Below are 18307 nucleotides of genomic sequence, written 5' to 3'. Positions count from 1 at the left end.
TATGTAGAAAACAATAGATTTGAGCTGCTTGTGCTCGAAAATACTTGAAAATCAAGACTGCTTTAAAACATATTTTTAAAAAACATAGTAATTCAAATTTGAGTATGGTATTGAAAAAAATATAATAATTGCAACTTGTGACTTTTTGGTTCAGGTGTCAGCGCAACAAATCATTCATGATCTGTTTGGCATAGTATTTAACATGGATGACCTTCCTGACTCAACCCAATTATTTATTTTGTTCTTTATTGAGGCAGTGGCTTGAATCAAAGCCATGACATTGACATGAAAGGCAGTAGGGGCATATACTGTTGTAATATATTAACACGGATCCATATATCTATTTTATTTTATATACTGTTCCTCCTGTTGAGGGATATGCATAGCTAGGAGCCCAAATTCAGGGTGACTTCGGGCAAAAGCCAGATCTAGCTAGTCAATCATGGGGGACTGCATACTGTACAGTATTCTCCTCAAGTCAACAGCAGGATGGCTGAAACTTGGACACAAGGACCTGGTTGAACAGGATTTCTGGCCAGAGGAGTGGTCAAGTATGCAGGCACAATTATAACAGAAACTTGATGAACTTTTTTTAACATTAAATTGAGGTAAAACTTGCTAAACGACATTTAACAAAATCTGATGAAGTGTATATGTACTACACAATATGTATGGATGCACATGATGTTTAATATGTATTTACAGTAGGCCTATGTACATGTCCTGTGCGGATTATATAGATAAAAAAAATCCAAACACAATTCCAACTTTGCCTCAATCTTTTAAAATGAAATCAATGTATTATAAAACCATACAACAATTAAAAGGCCGAAAATGAACAGTGATGCTCATGATAAATGTAAACTTCTAGTGAGCTTTGACTGAAATTTGAAGGGCTCTCAATAGTCCTTGCTAAAAGATAGCTACCCTTTGCGCCTGTCACATTATCATCCCCTCTTGAAATTATGTAACACTCATTTTCTACTGTCCTTATCTTCCAAGTAGGAGTGCACATTGCATCAATAGCTGCCCCTAATTAAAAGCCCAGCAAACAGTCACAGCTCTCCAACCCTTAGATTTGATTCAAAAAGACAACTGCAGGCCTTGTCTGCACTCTCCCTGTATGAAAAATATCTTTTATTAAGTGACTTGTAGGTTGAATGCCAAAGGTCATGCTGATCATGATTGGCTGTGCTAGAAAAGACCGCCATGTACTGGCTAATAACGGTTTTCAAGTCTTTTATGGAAATGAGAGTCACCTTTAGCCTTTTCTTCCTTTTATGTTTTAAGCAGGGATTGGGAATGATATAGAGCAGCACTCACTGGCCAGGGTGAATTAAATGGGCGATAAGGTGCCCAAACATCATGACTGGCAAAGGTTTTGATCAATTTCTAGACTGACTCAACAGAGTGGGGGAGGGGGGAGGGGGGGGCGAACTCTTAATGTATTTGTCTTGATTGTATTATGCAAACTGATAAAAACAGCACACAAATACAGTAACCCAATTAAATGGCAGTGACAAAAAGTCCAATGGAGGCACGGGGGGAGGCAGTTTACACAGTATGCCCTCATTTCTACGAGTCTTTCTCTGGGGCTCACAGCTGACTGGGGAGCAGCTGGTGAGATGGCAGGTGGTACAAGTAGTGCCGCTATTTGTTTAACTACATTTCTCAGAAGCATGACCGTAGCGTGGCTGTTTTCAACATCAAATAGCTTTTCAGAAGTGAAGCAATATTTGTAATCACATTGCGATGGTGTAATAGGTTTGACAGACGTCACACTTTTCTAGCCAATTCAAAATCTTAATGCATCTCATCTGCTTGATGTCGCAAGTTACGTAGCTATCTTCACATTAGCGATTTTCAGAGAAAACCTACGTCCAATTTCCTGTATTTAGTGTGCAACAACTACTATTAACATCTAAGACGGGAGCAGAAATTTCAGGACACACATTCAGATATTTCCCAAAGTTAACACAACAATCCAATTGCCAGCTAAAGTAGTCATCATTACTAACAATTAACAGCTAACACACTGTAGCATTAAATAGCAACATGTTTTTGGCAGCAGTACAACAAAACTGTAGGCGCGCGTCATCCGACATCTCCTTCATCAAATGTCAACAATTGTTCAACAAAACAGACGGGCCCAAATAGCTATGGTGGACGAGGGAGCACAAAACAGTCAAGGGGGTCACAGGTCAGCTCATGCACAAAATTCTTGAAATGACCAAAAATGCATCAGGATGATGGGCCACGTTTGATTCCGTGAACACACAGTGCGACTAGATCTCATGTTTTGCGCATCTGTGTCACTTCATAGATACATTATGTTCTCATTACAAGTCAACATTTGTTTTTATAATGTGAACTATTATATAAAAAGATTGGTTGTATCAAACAATCTGAATTGGGTATTTTAACCTGCTGTGTGAATGTAGCCTAGTCTGTATACAGGTCATATCCAAATGTTTTGGCCATAGATGTATTGCACCCCTGCTGGATAGACAATAGACAATGATGCAAACCCTGTTGGAGTTACTGTTACATTCCATTGCTATACAGCCACTATACACTAATAAGATATATGGGGTAAGTTGAGCCACCTATGTAAATACAAACAGAATACAAATATGTGCAAATTGTTTTCAACCTCCTGTTTATTGAATTAAATAGACTACAAAGACAAGACATTTAATGTTAAAACTGGTAAACTTAATTTTATTTTCCAAATATTCAGTCATTTTGATTTTTACAACTGAAAGCTGGTATGGGCATGAGAAATGCTACACCCTTATGTGTATGGCAGAAAGTTTGACCTCATCACAGACCACTAGCCATTAGAGGTTATATGCAGCCAAAACCATGCAAACAAATAGAAAGAGGGGTTCTCAGACTACAACCGTACAACTTTAGAGTAGTGCACGCTGCTGGAAAACAAAATATTGCGGATTCCCTGTCAAGACTGCTGTCTGGCACCACATTAAAGGAAATACACATGCATGAACATAAGTAATAAGTGAGATTTATTGCAGTTAATGCTAGTCCGAAGGCACTCACTATGAGAGGTTGAAGCCTCTGCTACAGATTCAGAGTTAACAGAGGTGCAAAGAGCAATCAAAATGGACACTTTGACAAATGCAAGGCCTAGGTACCCATTGCAAATGAACTGTGTATGATTGGCTATATAGTTTTACGAGGAACTTGCATTGTGTTGCCAGAAAACCTCAGAGCGAAAGCACTTTTACTTGCTCATGAAGGACATTTAGGAATTGTTGGCGCTAAGAAACAACTCCGGACAAAAGTTTGGTGGCATGGCATGGACAAAGCTGCTGAAAATTTTTGTAATGCATGTCACGGATGCCAAATAGTAGCCAGACCAGATCCACCTCAACCACTGAGAAACACACTTTTACCGGATGGACCATGGCGAGGTGTGGCGGAAGATATACTGGTACCGCTACCTTCAAACCATTCAATACCTACTCAATACTGGTAGATTACTATAGTCGATATTACGAGTATGATATAATGACATCTACAACTTCTGAAAAAGTCATTCACTCTATCTTTAGTAGGCATGGACTACCAGTTACCATGACATCTGATAAAGACCTGCAGTTCAACACTGAATTGCTCAGAGAATACTGTGAAACTAATTGAATCAAACATGTGAAAACAACACAATCATGGGCCCAAGCGAATGGAGAAGTGGAACGTCAAAACGCATCCTTAATAAAGAGAATCAGGATTTCATAAGGACTGGAAACGAGAGCTGAGGAAATATGAGAAACTTTATTCTTAAACCTTTGGACTATTTGCTCACGCAGCTGTTCACAAAGTGGTGTACTTCACCCCATGCTTGCTTGTGAACAACTGAGCTTTTCGGGGATGCTCCGTTTATACCCAAGCATGGTATACACATATTTCCAATTAACCTGGTCAGCTGTGGAATGTACCAAACTGGTGTTTTTGAGCGTTCCTCAACCTTCCCAGTCTTTTGTTACCCCTGTCCCAGTATTTTTGGAACATGTTGCAGGCATGAAATTCAAAATGCAAGATTATTAGCAAAAAAAAACATTCAAGTTCAATTTGAATATTATGGCTTGTATTTTAGTCTATTCCATTTGATAATTTACAAAACAACCCAACATCATTGCAATTGGGGTTTGTAGATGATTGAACCTAAATATTTGAAAATGTCTCATGAGATAAATATATTTCAAGTTCATTATGTATTTGCTTCACGGTAATATTAACTACAATACCTGACACCTGTCTGACAGAAGGGAGGCAGAGTGTTTCGAATCTTGTTCCTCACTAAATCGCTAAATGCCCATTTCTGCCATTTGTAGCTCAAATAAACCTCTACTGAATTAAATGACACTGGAAAAATGTCATGCCGTGTCATTAAAACTGAAGAAAGAGATCATGTTTTTGGCCCATGTTGAGACATTATCTTCAATTACTATCACACAATTTGAAAATGATCCAAGTAAAACTGTGACATGTTCCTCACATTAAAAAAAAATGGAATCTGTGCCAGATGCAACAGACGATCTGTACTATCCCCAGGTTTCCCAAGTGGGGCACCATTAGTGGAGTACTCTAAGAGTACAGACATCAACCAAGGCTAAAATGTGGCCCCTGCAAAATTGACTAACAGCTCTAAATGGGATACTAAATAAATAGTCTACAAAATTGAAATTCATAATATTTTGGTCTGTAAAGACATTTTAAATTAGGTATGGGTCTCTCTGCAAATACAACTGGCATTTTGTTAGTGATCATTTACACAGCTGGGCATTGCCTATTTCCCGTCTGCATATTTAATCGACCCATGTGGTCCCAGGTGGTCCGAGTCAGCCAAACTACGTAGAGAACGGACTTAACCAGTACCACGTCACATGCAGGTGGTGGAGTAAGGAAAAGATAACAAATAAAACAGTGTTGTGTACCTAGCGGTCTCACAGACGCAATGACACGTGCCCCATATTGTTTGGATTTCACCAATCACCACGCTGTGCATTTGTCTGTTGTTTTTGTTTGATATTTTTTCTTTGTGTGGCGGCGTGTCTGATCGTGCGGGCGCCTGCTTGTGACGTGAAGATTACGTTCTCGACGCCGATTGGCTGTCGCCGACAAGGGACCACGTGCTAAATTATATATGCAGGACGGAACACGGTGGCGGTTAAGCGATGCCCAGCTCAGATTTTTTTATAATTAGTGTCAAACAGCTGACAAACAAATTCACATTTTTGTCACACGTAATTAACACAAACAATAAACAGCACTATTGCAGTCTTTTATCAGACTACCAGAGGACTATACATGATCTGAATAACAATTGGTTGTTAAAAGAACATTCCATTCTGTATGAAAACATGTAACATGAGAAAATGGCATATTTTCTAAACACCAAACAAACAAAAAGCTTGAATACATTGTTGTCAGAGCTCTAAACTGATTACTCGGGGAGAAAGCATTCTGCATCTCCCATGTGGTAATTGGCTAATGGCTGTTTTGGGAGGGTTCTGTAGATGGAGGGGGATCACTGGAAGTGCCGCACCCTTACCCTTTCACACCAAGCACAGCTGCAGGCAGTCATTTGAGATAAATGAGCCACAGCTACAGTACGTGCATGCCGTATGTTGATGTGACATAACACAGCTAAAGCTGATTGGTGAATGGTTAAGTCAGAGGATGGCGAGGAGGCTGCATGGCTGCCTACTCACATTTGAAACAATTGCAAGTGAGAGCGCAGTATAATAGTGCCAACGCTTAGCAGCAACCCAAAAACATTGTGAATAACTGATTACTCATGTCCTCTACAAAGTCTTTTCTTTTCAGTCAGCAGAATATATAATTTAATTTTCCGGTACACAAAGAGACTTATTCAACTAAAATACTAAAAAGAATCAATTGTAACCATGTGGGGGTTTTCCATAATTAGTTGTCTTTAGCCTGGGCTTTATTACCTCTGCCAAATGCAAAAGCGTAAGGGTGGGAGGTATTGTTTTGATTGCTATTTGTCTTGTTTGTTAGTTAAAATAGCTAAACAAATACTAGAAATACAATTTCTATGAAACGTTGTGGAAGTGCATGTGTGCTTGAGAAACATAACCCATGTGGTGTACATCTGTCTCTAAAATAAAGATACTGTAGCTCCAATGCAACAAAATCTGCCACAAAACAAGATCTGAATCAAAACAAGACATGGTCTTGATCCTGTCAAGGAGGATGTCATCCTTCTGACCAGGACCAAGATCTCTTTTAGAATGTGGGAGGAAGTTGGAATTGTGTGTGTGTGCCTCATGGTAATTCCTTGCCATGCACTGCCTCACTCTTGTCAGAGTGCAAGCACCCGATTGCCACACATTGCTTCCAACAACGTGGTCAGAAAAACAAGCATGGTGCTTCCGTCTTTTTTTTTTTTTTTTTCAAACTGTTTAACCGTGGTGGTTTGGGCTTTGATATTCAAGATTGTTTTGTAACCTTAACTCATTCACTGCCATTGACGTATTTTTTGTCTTTTCACAGTCCAGCCAATCATTCGCAGGGACTTATTTATATTTTTTACACATTTTTTCGAATGTTAGGATAAAAGAGGGTCTTAAAATGTTTGGACGTGAATGAGTCAAAGAGGAACTCAACCCAAACAAACATGGCATTCTGATTAATAGTGTGTTTGTGGAATGAGTTAAGCAGCAAAATCCTCACGTTTGTAAACATCTCACGGGTCACCTGTTTTCTGAAGGTGAGCCATGATTGGTTATACCTGAGCTCTGAGCAACAGTGATGTCATTTTCAGTCCACAGCAAAGTGACAAAATGGCCACCCCCCGAGATGGCAAAAAACTTTTGCTGCTTAACCTATATGCCACAAACTTTAATTGGAATGCTGCGTTGAGACTAGTCAGATTTATAAAAGATAATTACTAAGGTACATTTATAATCAAAGCCCTAAATGTACATGGAACATTTGCTTGTATGAGCTACACAACAGATAACACAAACAACAACAAAAAATTCATCACACTGCTCTTTTCCTTCTAATACAACAGATTTAAACACACAAGAGCATAAGAGACCATATTTTGACAAAGTAATTGTTATTTAGGTTGCTTCTGTTTTTCTTGACGTTTGCTCTTTACAATGCTACAAGACATGTTTATTTAATTCTATCTTTAAAACCTCACAAGGGCGAGGGTTGTGTAATACACTAGAAGGAAAAAACAAACATTTTTTGCCTTCAACACAATCAAACATTGCATTTCGCAGTTTTAGAAGAAAATGGGTGAACGCACCACAGCAGTCAACATCACATGGACAGTCACAAAGGCAAAGGGGTTTGTGATGACATCTGATGGTTTAAAAAAGCACAGCTTGCTTAAGCAAACTGTTTGGTGACTATAGTGATACGAATTGTGTACTTTCAACTCTAATGGAAGGACATACAGGCCAAGAGAGTTCAATTGGATTTAGTAATTTCACCCAAAATGATCCCACAGTGTAGCTGTTTGTTGATTTTGCATGTGACAAAATGTGTGTTGGTGAGGGTGGATTTTCACCAAACAGATGTGGTGCAATAGTATGGGGATTACAAAAAACCTGCACTACCATGAGAAGCAAGGGCTTCATCCAATATATCTTTGTATCAAACAGTGCAGTTCTACACCATTGCAAACAAAAACACATAAATGTAGAATACAATTTAAAGTGTCAAAAAGGAGCATTCATATATATCCATGTTAAGATGACGAGTACATACTAAGAATTTAATGCCTAGGTCAAAATATATACAATTTATACATACGATATACAATTTTGGGGCAGGAGGCTTTTTGATTGATGTTGTTATAAACCTAGTTATTTTCCTGATCATTCATATGCAATGCAATTGTGTTTTTGTTTTTTTTAAATTATTTTTTGTAATGATATTTTTAAATATTTTATCCCAAGTTTAGCTGGATCTCTAGAGCCACCACACACTAAGTAATGGGGTTAAACAAGATGGTCAAGGGTGAACAAATTACAATTGGCGACAGACACACCTCCCAAGTCACCACATCACAAAGAAAAACTACAGTTCCTGGTGTTCTTTGTGATAAACAATATTTTGAAACACTGCAAATTACGACTACGATTTTATTGAATCCCAAACAAGATGGCATAATTCTCAAGGAAAAAGTAGATTGCCCTGTCGCTGCAGCTATATTATAATGATACAAGGACAGGAAACAAGCAAGAATGAAGAAGAGAGTGTGGATATTTGAAAGGCCGTTCGCCTCATAGCCTTATTCATTGCCAGCATTTGTTCCTTTAGTAGGCAAGTGAGGCTCTCCACGCTTCGCCACAGATACAAATGAAATTATGAATATAGATATGTATCATTGTAAAACACAATGTATATACAGTATACTGCCTAGGTACAGCCTGGATCTCGCTTGGTACCCCCAACACAGTTTCTTGCTGTGATGCAACGCGGCATTTTTGATTGGCTGTTACATCTATGACAATGCGACGCTGTTGATCAAATCATGATTGGCCAATCATGAAAACTAGTTGCAGAATCCCGCACATTGCACGACAGTCCAGTCGAGTTCGGCCTAGTCACTCAGTGTCCGGTGGGCTTTATTTCCCCCAGGATGTCTTACTCTACATCTTGGAAGACATTTCATATAGTTCTATGCAGTGATGTGAATCGGAAACATTTAGGGCAGGTCCTTTTTTCTGTTCCAGCATAATTGTGCCCACCAACCCATAAAGGTATTTTCAAACGATTTAGATATGGAAAACTTGACAGACCTGAAACCCATCAAACACTTTCAGAATTAACTACAAGACATCCCAAAAGAGTCATCAACACCAGATGAATCAGATTACCTTTTCTCCATTTACTGTTCCTTTGTTTCCGCAACAATCCAGCCCATGAAAGGACATTCTAGTCTTTATAGTTATGATTGAACACCAGGTGTTGAAGTCAGCATATTCAAGACATTATAGAACTGAATGAATATGCAATTACTAATTAACATGTCTTCAGGTCTCAGTGACCTTTTAAACATACAGAAGACGCAGCAGAGGTGTGTTTTGGATGGGGTGTGGGGTGCATAGAAGCTTGTCACAGTGATGGAGACAAATGACGAGGCTGCATTGCTGTAAACGAGTGAGTCAGCCCTCCCCGCAGACAGACAAGGCCATGGGAGACTGGGGAGATGGGGGGGAAAGCAGTGGGAACTGTTCGTGGTGCTGAAATTTGAACAGCTCGGTTCATTGGAATTCAGAGGGAGACACATTTGGGCAAGCTGTCCTAATGTCGCTGAGTGTTGAATAAATGGTGTGGCTGTGTAACAGGTTATTAAGAAAATTTCACCCTGATTACACACGGGCACAACCAAACAGCCCTTAATGAGGTATTTAAAATTTAGAGTCCAGATCAGAATGGGCACCGTGTCATTCTTTCAGATCACAAGTCCAATAGAATCTTAAGAAAGTCCTTTTATTTCCCTCATGAAACTTCAGTTAGACCCCAGGGACAATTATATTGGGTTGTTGAGTTACTGGTAGCCTCCACCTCACACACCAAAACAGAATCACAGACCTCCATATGAGGTGCATGTGAAATTACTGGAATCAGCAAAAACATGATATAGCATCATGCATTTTACCCCATGCTCCATTCTTTGCAATTACAGGTATTTTTGCTGTTTCACTTTGAGGCACGGACAGTGATCCAGCTACATTTTGAAAGTGATGTAACTGCTGTATTTGTGGTATAAATCACTGCCGTGCTTCCTATTGCCTTACTGTCACAGCAATGGAACTAATTTTACAGCAAGTTGACCTGATTTTCCTCGAGGAGCACTGCAGCAGTGAATAGGGTGGCATTATTCCCTTATACTAGCTGTACTTATTTTGTAATAAATTGCTTAAAATGGACAACTCAGAGGCCAGCATTCTGAGAAAATGCTCTAAGCGTGACATGACACGATTAAGCAACAGGTCTGGTGTTGGCAAAAGCCTTCCAAGCAAATAAGTCTATTTATGAAGATCATCGTTGTAAAAAGGAACAATATTAACAACGTTTCTGATGACACCAAAGGGAGCGTGATGTCACAGGTCTGTTAACAGGGGTCTTTTTCGCGGGCACTGCAGAGACCAGGCGGGTGTGGTGACTGCATTCACTGACGTGCAATCCCAAACGCAAAGCTTTCCAGCAGACCGTTGAGATGCACACAGTTCAACCCCCACGTCTGCACATTTCACGACAGACGTGTATTCAAGTTCACATCGCTGATTAGAAGCCAGAAAATGACAAACGTCGCGTTATATCCCGCTCCTGACAGCAAGGAGGAGCACACCAAGTGCGCGCCACCCCAAGCCGGTATTTCCGTGAAAAATGCACGCAATTACAGTATGACATCTGCTTCGATCTACTAACAGTTTAGTATTCTCCACGGACACCACACACTCTCATACACCCCCACACATACTCAACACCCACCACTACCATCAAAACCCCGAGAGCACACGCGCACGCTGCCTGTATGGCCACACTTTGTCATTCCTATGCGGCGTTTTGCAGTCATCTTATTTTCAAACATGCTGGATCGAGCTCATAAAATATGCAGGCGAACGGCAACTTGGAAAGCAGCGACAAGCATTTCAAGCACATCCCTTTTCATGCTCCACTGAGAACTGACCTCCCAGTCTAACGAATCCCACTCTTCGGTAAACATCCGGAGGATTTCTTTTCATCCAAAAAATAAAATAAAATAATAAGCAGACCAGGTGCAAAAGCGGCTCTGTGCATGGAGCGACTTGGGCGATGCGATTGCCAGTTGCGCTTTGGTTATTATCCTCATGAAATCAGCGTGAAGAGGGGACGTCGTCTGGAGGAGGCATCTCGCCGGCGTCGAGATCAACTTGAGCGGCACAAATGAGCCATGCTAGGCTTCATAGTCCAACATTTTCTCTCGGCGCGATGGTTGCGACCAATTAAAACACCACTTGCGCTCCAAGGCGAATAGCTCCTGACAAGGCGCTCTTTTCCTCACAGACCATCGCTTGTATTCCTTTTCTCATTATGGGAGGAAAGAAAATGCACTCTTAATAAATAATCATTAAAAAAAAGCTAGTCCTCATTTCCGGAATATTTACAGCATTTTGCATAGATGTACAAGCGTACACACTATATTCAAAAAATATAATCCACGCATTTGACGAATCTGCGGAGAAAGCCAATAACAAAGGGAGCTTTTAAATGCCCTCCTCATGAAAGCTTTCACAACACGTGACTCTAGCTATTCTTTATTGGGAAACGATGTTTTCGGCCCATAAACAGGCTTGAAGAAGTAGAATGGAAAGGGGGAGGGTGCTAATATGAATGACACTGCCATCTACTCACCATGAGCACGGCAAAGTTATTAAGATGGGTGCAGTGAATGGTGGTCGTGTTTCCACCGGAGCCTGTTATGTGGCAACCTTCTGCCCTCCAGCCACCATGCCCATCCAGCAGGTCAAAGTCCCAATAGGCTGCGGTGGGCTCTACCCCCAGTGCGAAGTGCCTGAGTGCAATAGTGACGGAGTGCACGGCGCTCCCCAAGCTGCAGCCATCTGCAGGAAAAAGGAAAATAAATGAAGAAAAAAGGGAGGGGGGGGGGTCGCAACGTATTCAGTATAGGAAACCTAAAAGTCGATGAGTGCACTAGTTACAAAAAAAAGTGTGATCACGCATGCAAACACACGTATGATGCCAAACAGAGCAAGCTGCAGTAGCAAAAGTGCAGTGCAGTGGCGCAAAATACATAAATAAATCAAAGACATGTGGCGTAGTGTTTATTTGCAAGGTGAATATGAGCAAACATTTAAACATGTGACGCCATAACAAGCAGCGCGTTGACATACCGGCACGATGGACAAATGGATTTCCTCTTACCTAATTTGGTGAAAGCAACTGGTGTTGACACGCTCCTGCGCTTCCCATCATCCGCGAGATTGGACGAATTCCCCGTGCACGGGAAGAGTTTGCCATTGCGGAAAACGATGAACTGCAGCCTGCAAGTGGAGTTATCAACAGATTGCAAGGCAGAGGAGGAGGTGTGCGGAGCAGCCAGAGGTAAATGGATGGAGGCGACTGCCACGGAGTTCTGCGGATTGAACGCAAAAAAGCAAAAAAGAAGATGAACATTTAGTAATCGTGTTCGTGTCCCCGATTTGCCTAGGGAGACGTGTGAAAAAACAACTCACATCAAAATAAAAGATAAATGGCTTTGTTATCCTCTATGGAAGAGACCATAAAACACAAGAGACCATAGCAGTGAGAATCCCTTTTGAAGCGTGCCTATTTGGTCAGACTCCCTGCCGCAGAGGTGGAAATGGTTCTTACCATTTCAGCTTGAGGGCACATCAGCACTGGCGTTTGATTTAAAGGGACAACTGGTCTGACTTTATCTTCTTTTCACGTGTTGAATCAACACAACACCCCCCCCCCAAAAAAAAAAAATATATATATATATAAATTAAATACAACTGGTGACACTGAGGGGTTTTGAGTGAAATGCAATGGTGGAGATATACACACACACACACACACACACACGTCACAATTGAACCAGGTGACATGAATGTGTATGTGGGGCAGCATTTGTATGTGTCTACATGATTTACAACAGTATAACCTGCGAGTTGTGACTATCAACACTTGACATGAGAGAAGTCAGGCAGCATTGAGTCTGTTGCTAGCACTTCTACCTCACTCTTCAGAAGTTCAAGGTATGAATCTTGCCTCCATCCTTCCTGGGAGGAGATTGCATGTTTTCCCTGTGCGGGTTTTCTGCAGGGACACTGGCCTTCTCCCAACATTCCAAAAACATGTACAGTATTGACAACTCGCTTTAAAAGTGTGAATGGGTGATTGTACAGGTGCCAGCGGTGTCACAATGTGTCATGAATAGGGGGGCCAAGCACTCAGAGGATACATATAGTGAACAGCAAGAACTTCACAATCAGCTAAATGAAAGACAGAGACGTTGCTTTGCAATGTTTATATAAAGATTTGATTTGTCTGATTTTTTTTTGTATACAAAAAGAGAAGACGAACATCATTAATCAATTACACAGATTGAACCAAGATGCAATACTGTAGAAAAGGTTTGAGAACTGTTACATTTGCTGTTATTTCAGTCTGTTATTAAAACAGTACAAAATGGTGGTGGACTGGTTAGCATGTCCACCTCACAGTTCGGAGGTCGGGGGTTCGATTCTGGCCTTCCTGTGTGGAGTTTGCATGTTCTCCCAGTGCCTGCGTAGGTTTTCTCCGGGTACTCCCACATTCCAAAAACATGCATGGTAGGTTAGTTGAACACTCTAAATTGCCCCAAGGTATGATTGTGAGTGTTTGTTTGTTTGTCTCTGTGTGTCCTGTGATTGGCTGGCAACCAGTTCAGGGTGTACCCCTCCTACTGCTCGAAGACAGTTGGGATAGGCTCCTGCACCCCCGCGGCGGTTTGGATAGATAGATGGATAGATAGATATATAAATATAAATATATATATATATATATAGAGAGAGAGAGAGAGAGAGAGAGAGAGAGAGAGAGAGAGAGAGAGAGAGAGAGAGAGAGAGAGAGAGAGAGAGAGAGAGAGAGAGAGAGAGAGAGAGAGAGAGAGAGAGAGAGAGAGAGAGAGAGAGAGAGAGAGAGAGAGAGAGAGAGAGAGAGAGATAGATAGATTGATGTGATACATGTTTTGTATTCTAGTTTCTTCAAAATAGCCACCCCTAGCTCTTATTACTGCTTTGCACGCTCTTGCCATTCTCTCGATTCATTCAGCTTCAAGAGGTAGTCATCTAAAATGATTTTCCAACAGTTTTGAAGCAGTTCCCAGAGGTGTTTAGCACCTTTGCCTTCACTCTGCGGTCCAGCTCGCCCCAAACCCTCTTGATTGGGTTCAAAACATGTTTTCAGTTATTAAACCTTTTTTTTTTTTGTTGGGTGAGGATAAGCCACATATCTGATCCAATACACTAATTGTAAAGTATAAATTAGCAAGATGGTGATTAAATACTGCTTCCATGAATGAAAATACAACCTCTGCTTGTTTAGCCGTGTACTTGCTTTTTTTCCTTCACCCTCGCCCTATCGCAAATAGAGGCCACTTGCCTTTCCAGAATTCCCTTGCTACACCTGCACAAAAGATGTACAAATTATTAGTCCTGCAGTCTAGGCCCCGGACTGAGCCGTGGCTACTTTTTAGGAGACAGGACCTCAGAACATTTTCCATGAGGTTTAAAAAAGTTGGTATAAAGTGTGCAGTGATTCTTGATGCGTGGGGTATTTTCACAAAATCACAAGATTAAGGAATTTGTATTTTACAAAGTGCAGGGGGAAAAGAATAATATGTCTCCTTTAAAACTTAAACTGAATCATATAATCATTTGGAAAGCATTGACATGCTTACTTTGACTAACTGTAGGTAGGAAAATTATGGTTATGGAAAATGTTATCCATCCATCCATCATCTATACCGCTTATCCTCACACGGGTCGCGGGCGTGCTGCAGCCTATCCCAGCTGTCTTCGGGCAGTAGGCGGGTTACATCCTGAACCAGCCAATCGCAGGGCACACAGAGACAAACAAACATCCACACCCTCACAATCACACCTAGGGGCAATTTAGAGTGTCCAATTAACCTACCAAGCATGTTTTTGGAATGTGGGAGGAAACCGGGGAACCCAGAGAAAACCCATGCAGGCACGGGAAGAACATGCAAACTCCACTTGGAGGGCCGGGGCCCGATTCAAACCCACGACCTCTGCACTGTGAGACGGACGTGCTAACCAGTCGACCACTGTGCCGCCCTGGAAAATGTTAATTATTAGAAAAACATTTTTAATTTCAGTTTTATTATTATTGTGCAGAAGCTGGTCCCTCAAGAGGAACTTCATCTTACACACTGTTTTAATTTGTCCCAAGTACCTCACTTCTGTTGAAAGAGACATGGCTTTTGTGAGCCAGTGGAAATGCATGATAGATATTTTGTTAATGACACCAATTTGCATTTGAATCTGCTGCATAGCGAGTACTGTGAATACATCTTTTAGGTAGCATTGTTAACGCCTCTGTTATGTCTGTGGGTGTCTCTTGTCCAGGTCATCATTTGAAATGATAATTGTTGTTGCCCCAAATGAACTACACATTTCAATGTACAATATTTAAAGGTACTGTATATGACTGTGCCTTAATTTACATTGTTTACATTTATACTGAATGTAAAGACGACTACTGATGTATACTGACCACAGCCATTCTTTAGAAACGAGAAAATGTGCGTAAGCATCACTCTTGCATACTGCAACCACCATTTACTATTTATAGAGATGTTGACGATTATTAGGCATCAGGTTGGTCAGCTATTGCTTTCTGCATTGACTGATTCTGTAAAGGCTATTGATTTTTTCCTGCCACATGGAACAGTACAAAAGCGAGACAATCCTTAATATATACATTGTGTCATTCCCATCTCTGAACATCTTAAGTCGGTGGTCTTGGTCGGTGGTTTCCCACACTGCACTGACTACAGACATTAAGGTGGTATCTCACTGAGAGTCGAATCCATGCGAAGCTCGCGGATGTTGGATTCGTCAACTTTTCTGACTAACGTTGGCAAAAATCGGTGTGGTCGCCTCTTTCATTAGCGACATTTAACAACTTTTAGTGATGCTTGTACTACGTTCACACTGCCTGCGAAACGAACTGTGGCGTGTAGCATTCTTGTTGTACCACAAGTCTCACCAGCTACATGAGAAACACACAGCTGCTAAATTTCACTGCCTTCTCGATGTGGATGACTGCAGCTTGCAGCAGGACATGAGGCAGACCAGTGCAGCGTCCACATTCTGCACCTTTTAATACGATGTTGAGCTACTTTACCATCCAGTACGTTTTGCTCACTGTTTAGCACTCTGCGCTTCAAATGTGAAGACCCCGGTACGATCCGCTAGTCCGGCGGTAGTCACTTAAGATTTTTATATTTGTGACTTTCTTCCCTGCAAAGACTGTCCACCAGACATGTCTATTATTGGTCCTGATGTCATGCAGTACTGGTTTCATATGTATTAATTTTTGTAAATATTAAATTTCACTTCTTCATTCTCTCTGGTTTTATAGATTTATGTGGAGATTTATGTCTGCTTTTGAAAATGTCTTCATTGGAGGGACTTGGCTGTCTGTATACTGCATGGATGATAATTCTGCCTCCTTCTACCTGAAAATGGAAACACATATTTGTTATATGAAATTTATAAAATAATAATACCGTATTTTCCAGACTATAAGCCGCTACTTTTTTTCCTAGGGTTTGAACCACACGGCTTATATAAAGGTACGGCTATTCTGTGGATTTTTCTTCCACTGCTTGGGACGGTCTAACCGGAATTACAATACAATACAATACAATACAATTTCCAGTAACAGGATATGACTGCAGTTGGAGGAGTTCAACAGGCAAGGGCGCTATGCACTAGGTTATGAATTATGTGTTATGCCGAAGTAGAGCAATAAAAGGTGGACGTTAACTGACAAACTGGAGTGGCAGCGGGCAGTGAAATGAAGATAAGTACTTTATTTTCTCTTGGTTCTATTCCGTTTTAATCAGCAAAGTTGCTGCCATGTTAAAAGGCACTGTTAGGAAAGAATCTCTTCAGGTACATGTACATTTCAAAATCGTTCTGTAAATGCAGTAAATCTAATGTTTCACCATAGATAGGTGTGGCTTATATAAAGTGCGGCTTATACATGTTTTTTTCATAATTGTTTTAAAAATAGAGTGAGTGTGGCTTATTTAAAGATGCTAATTATAGTACGGAAAATAAGGTAATTATTGTTTTTTAAATAATGTGCGATCACAGAACAAACTACTCAATGAGCAGTGTACATCAGTTATCAAGACGCAGTGTTGGGGCCTAGTGCCGCGTCCAAGGTAGCAGGGCGTGTGGCAAACACTGATGTTAATAATAAAGAAAAATAATAATCATAAATGATGATAATAATAATAATAATAATAACTATATTATTATTATTAAATAATATGAATAAGTAACTTCCCATGGGCTCACCACCGGTGGGAGGGGCCAAAGGGGTGCTGTGCGAGCTGGGCGGCAGTCATAGACAGGGACCTTGGCGGTCCGATCCCTGGCAGCAGAAATTAGCTCTTGGGACATGGAATGTCACCTCTCTGGCAGGGAAGGAGCCCAAGCTGGTGTGTGAGGCTGAGAGGTTCCGACTGGATATAGTCGGGCTCACCTCCACACATAGCTTGGGCTCTGGTACCAGTCCTCTCGAGAGGGGTTGGACACTCTTCCACTCTGGAGTTGCCCAAGGTAAGAGGCGCCGTGCAGGTGTGGGCATACTTATTGCCCCCCGGTTCGATGCCTGTACATTGGGGTTTACTCCGGTGGACGAGATGGTAGCCTGCCTCCGCCTTAGGGTGGGGGGATGGGTCCTGACTGTTGTTTGTGCTTATGCACCAAACAGCAGTACAGAGTACACACCCTTTTTGGAGTCCTTGGAGGGTGTGCTGGAGAGCGCTCTACCTGGGGACTCCATCATGCTGCTGGGGGACTTCAATGCTCACGTGGGCAATCACAGTGAGACGTGGAAGGGCGTGATTGGGAGGAACGCCCCCCCCCCCCCAATCTGAACCCGAGCGGTGTTCGGTTACTGGACTCCTGCGCTCGTCACGGATTGTCCATAACGAACACCATGTGTCCATATGTGCACTTGGCACCAGGATACCTTAGGCCGCAGTTGATGATCGACTTTGTAGTTGTATCATCGGATTTGCGGCCGCATGTTTTGGACACTCGGGTGAGTAGAGGGGCGGAGCTGTCAACCGATCACCATCTGGTGGTGAGTTGGCTCCGACCATGGGGGAAGATGCCGGTCCAACTTGGCAGACCCAAACGTATTGTGAAGGAGTTTCAACTCCCACCTCCGGCAGAACTTTGTCCATGTGCCGGGGAAGGCGGTGCCTGTCGTAGCGGCAATCCCCGAACCCACTTGTGGACACCAGCAGTAAGGGATGCTGTGCAGCTGAAGAAGGAGTCCTATCGGGCCTTTTTGGACTGCGGGACTCCGGAGGCAGCTGACAGGTGCCGGCTGGCCAAGCGGAGTGCAGCTCTGGCGGTTGCTGAGGCAAAAACTCGGGTGTGGGAGGAGTTCAGGGAGGCCATTTAAAATGAATTCCGGACGAGGAAATTCTGGTCCACCATCTGATCCACTGGACTGTCTCAAAAGGGGAAAGCAG

At 41.8% G+C, this 18307-nt stretch overlaps 1 protein-coding gene across 2 annotated transcripts in view; it reads right to left on the bottom strand.

Annotated features, from left to right (window-relative positions):
• adgra1b (adhesion G protein-coupled receptor A1b) overlaps positions 1-18307 on the bottom strand; it is a 206699-nt gene that overhangs the window by 54881 nt on the left and 133511 nt on the right. For both annotated transcript variants that reach the window (XM_086045684.1, XM_086045686.1), the window contains exons 13-14: positions 11941-12151; positions 11410-11618 (exon numbers count right to left, since the gene is read on the bottom strand). In XM_086045684.1, coding sequence (XP_085901810.1) covers positions 11410-11618; positions 11941-12151 — 420 coding nt within the window. The remainder of the gene's footprint in view (positions 1-11409; positions 11619-11940; positions 12152-18307) is intronic.

Source organism: Filicampus tigris, chromosome 11 (assembly GCF_054856515.1).
Source record: "Filicampus tigris isolate MCC_2025a chromosome 11, RoL_Ftig_1.0, whole genome shotgun sequence".
Lineage (NCBI taxonomy): Eukaryota > Metazoa > Chordata > Actinopteri > Syngnathiformes > Syngnathidae > Filicampus > Filicampus tigris.
Note: the sequence above shows the minus strand (reverse complement) of the source record. Positions and strands in the feature narration are given on the sequence as shown.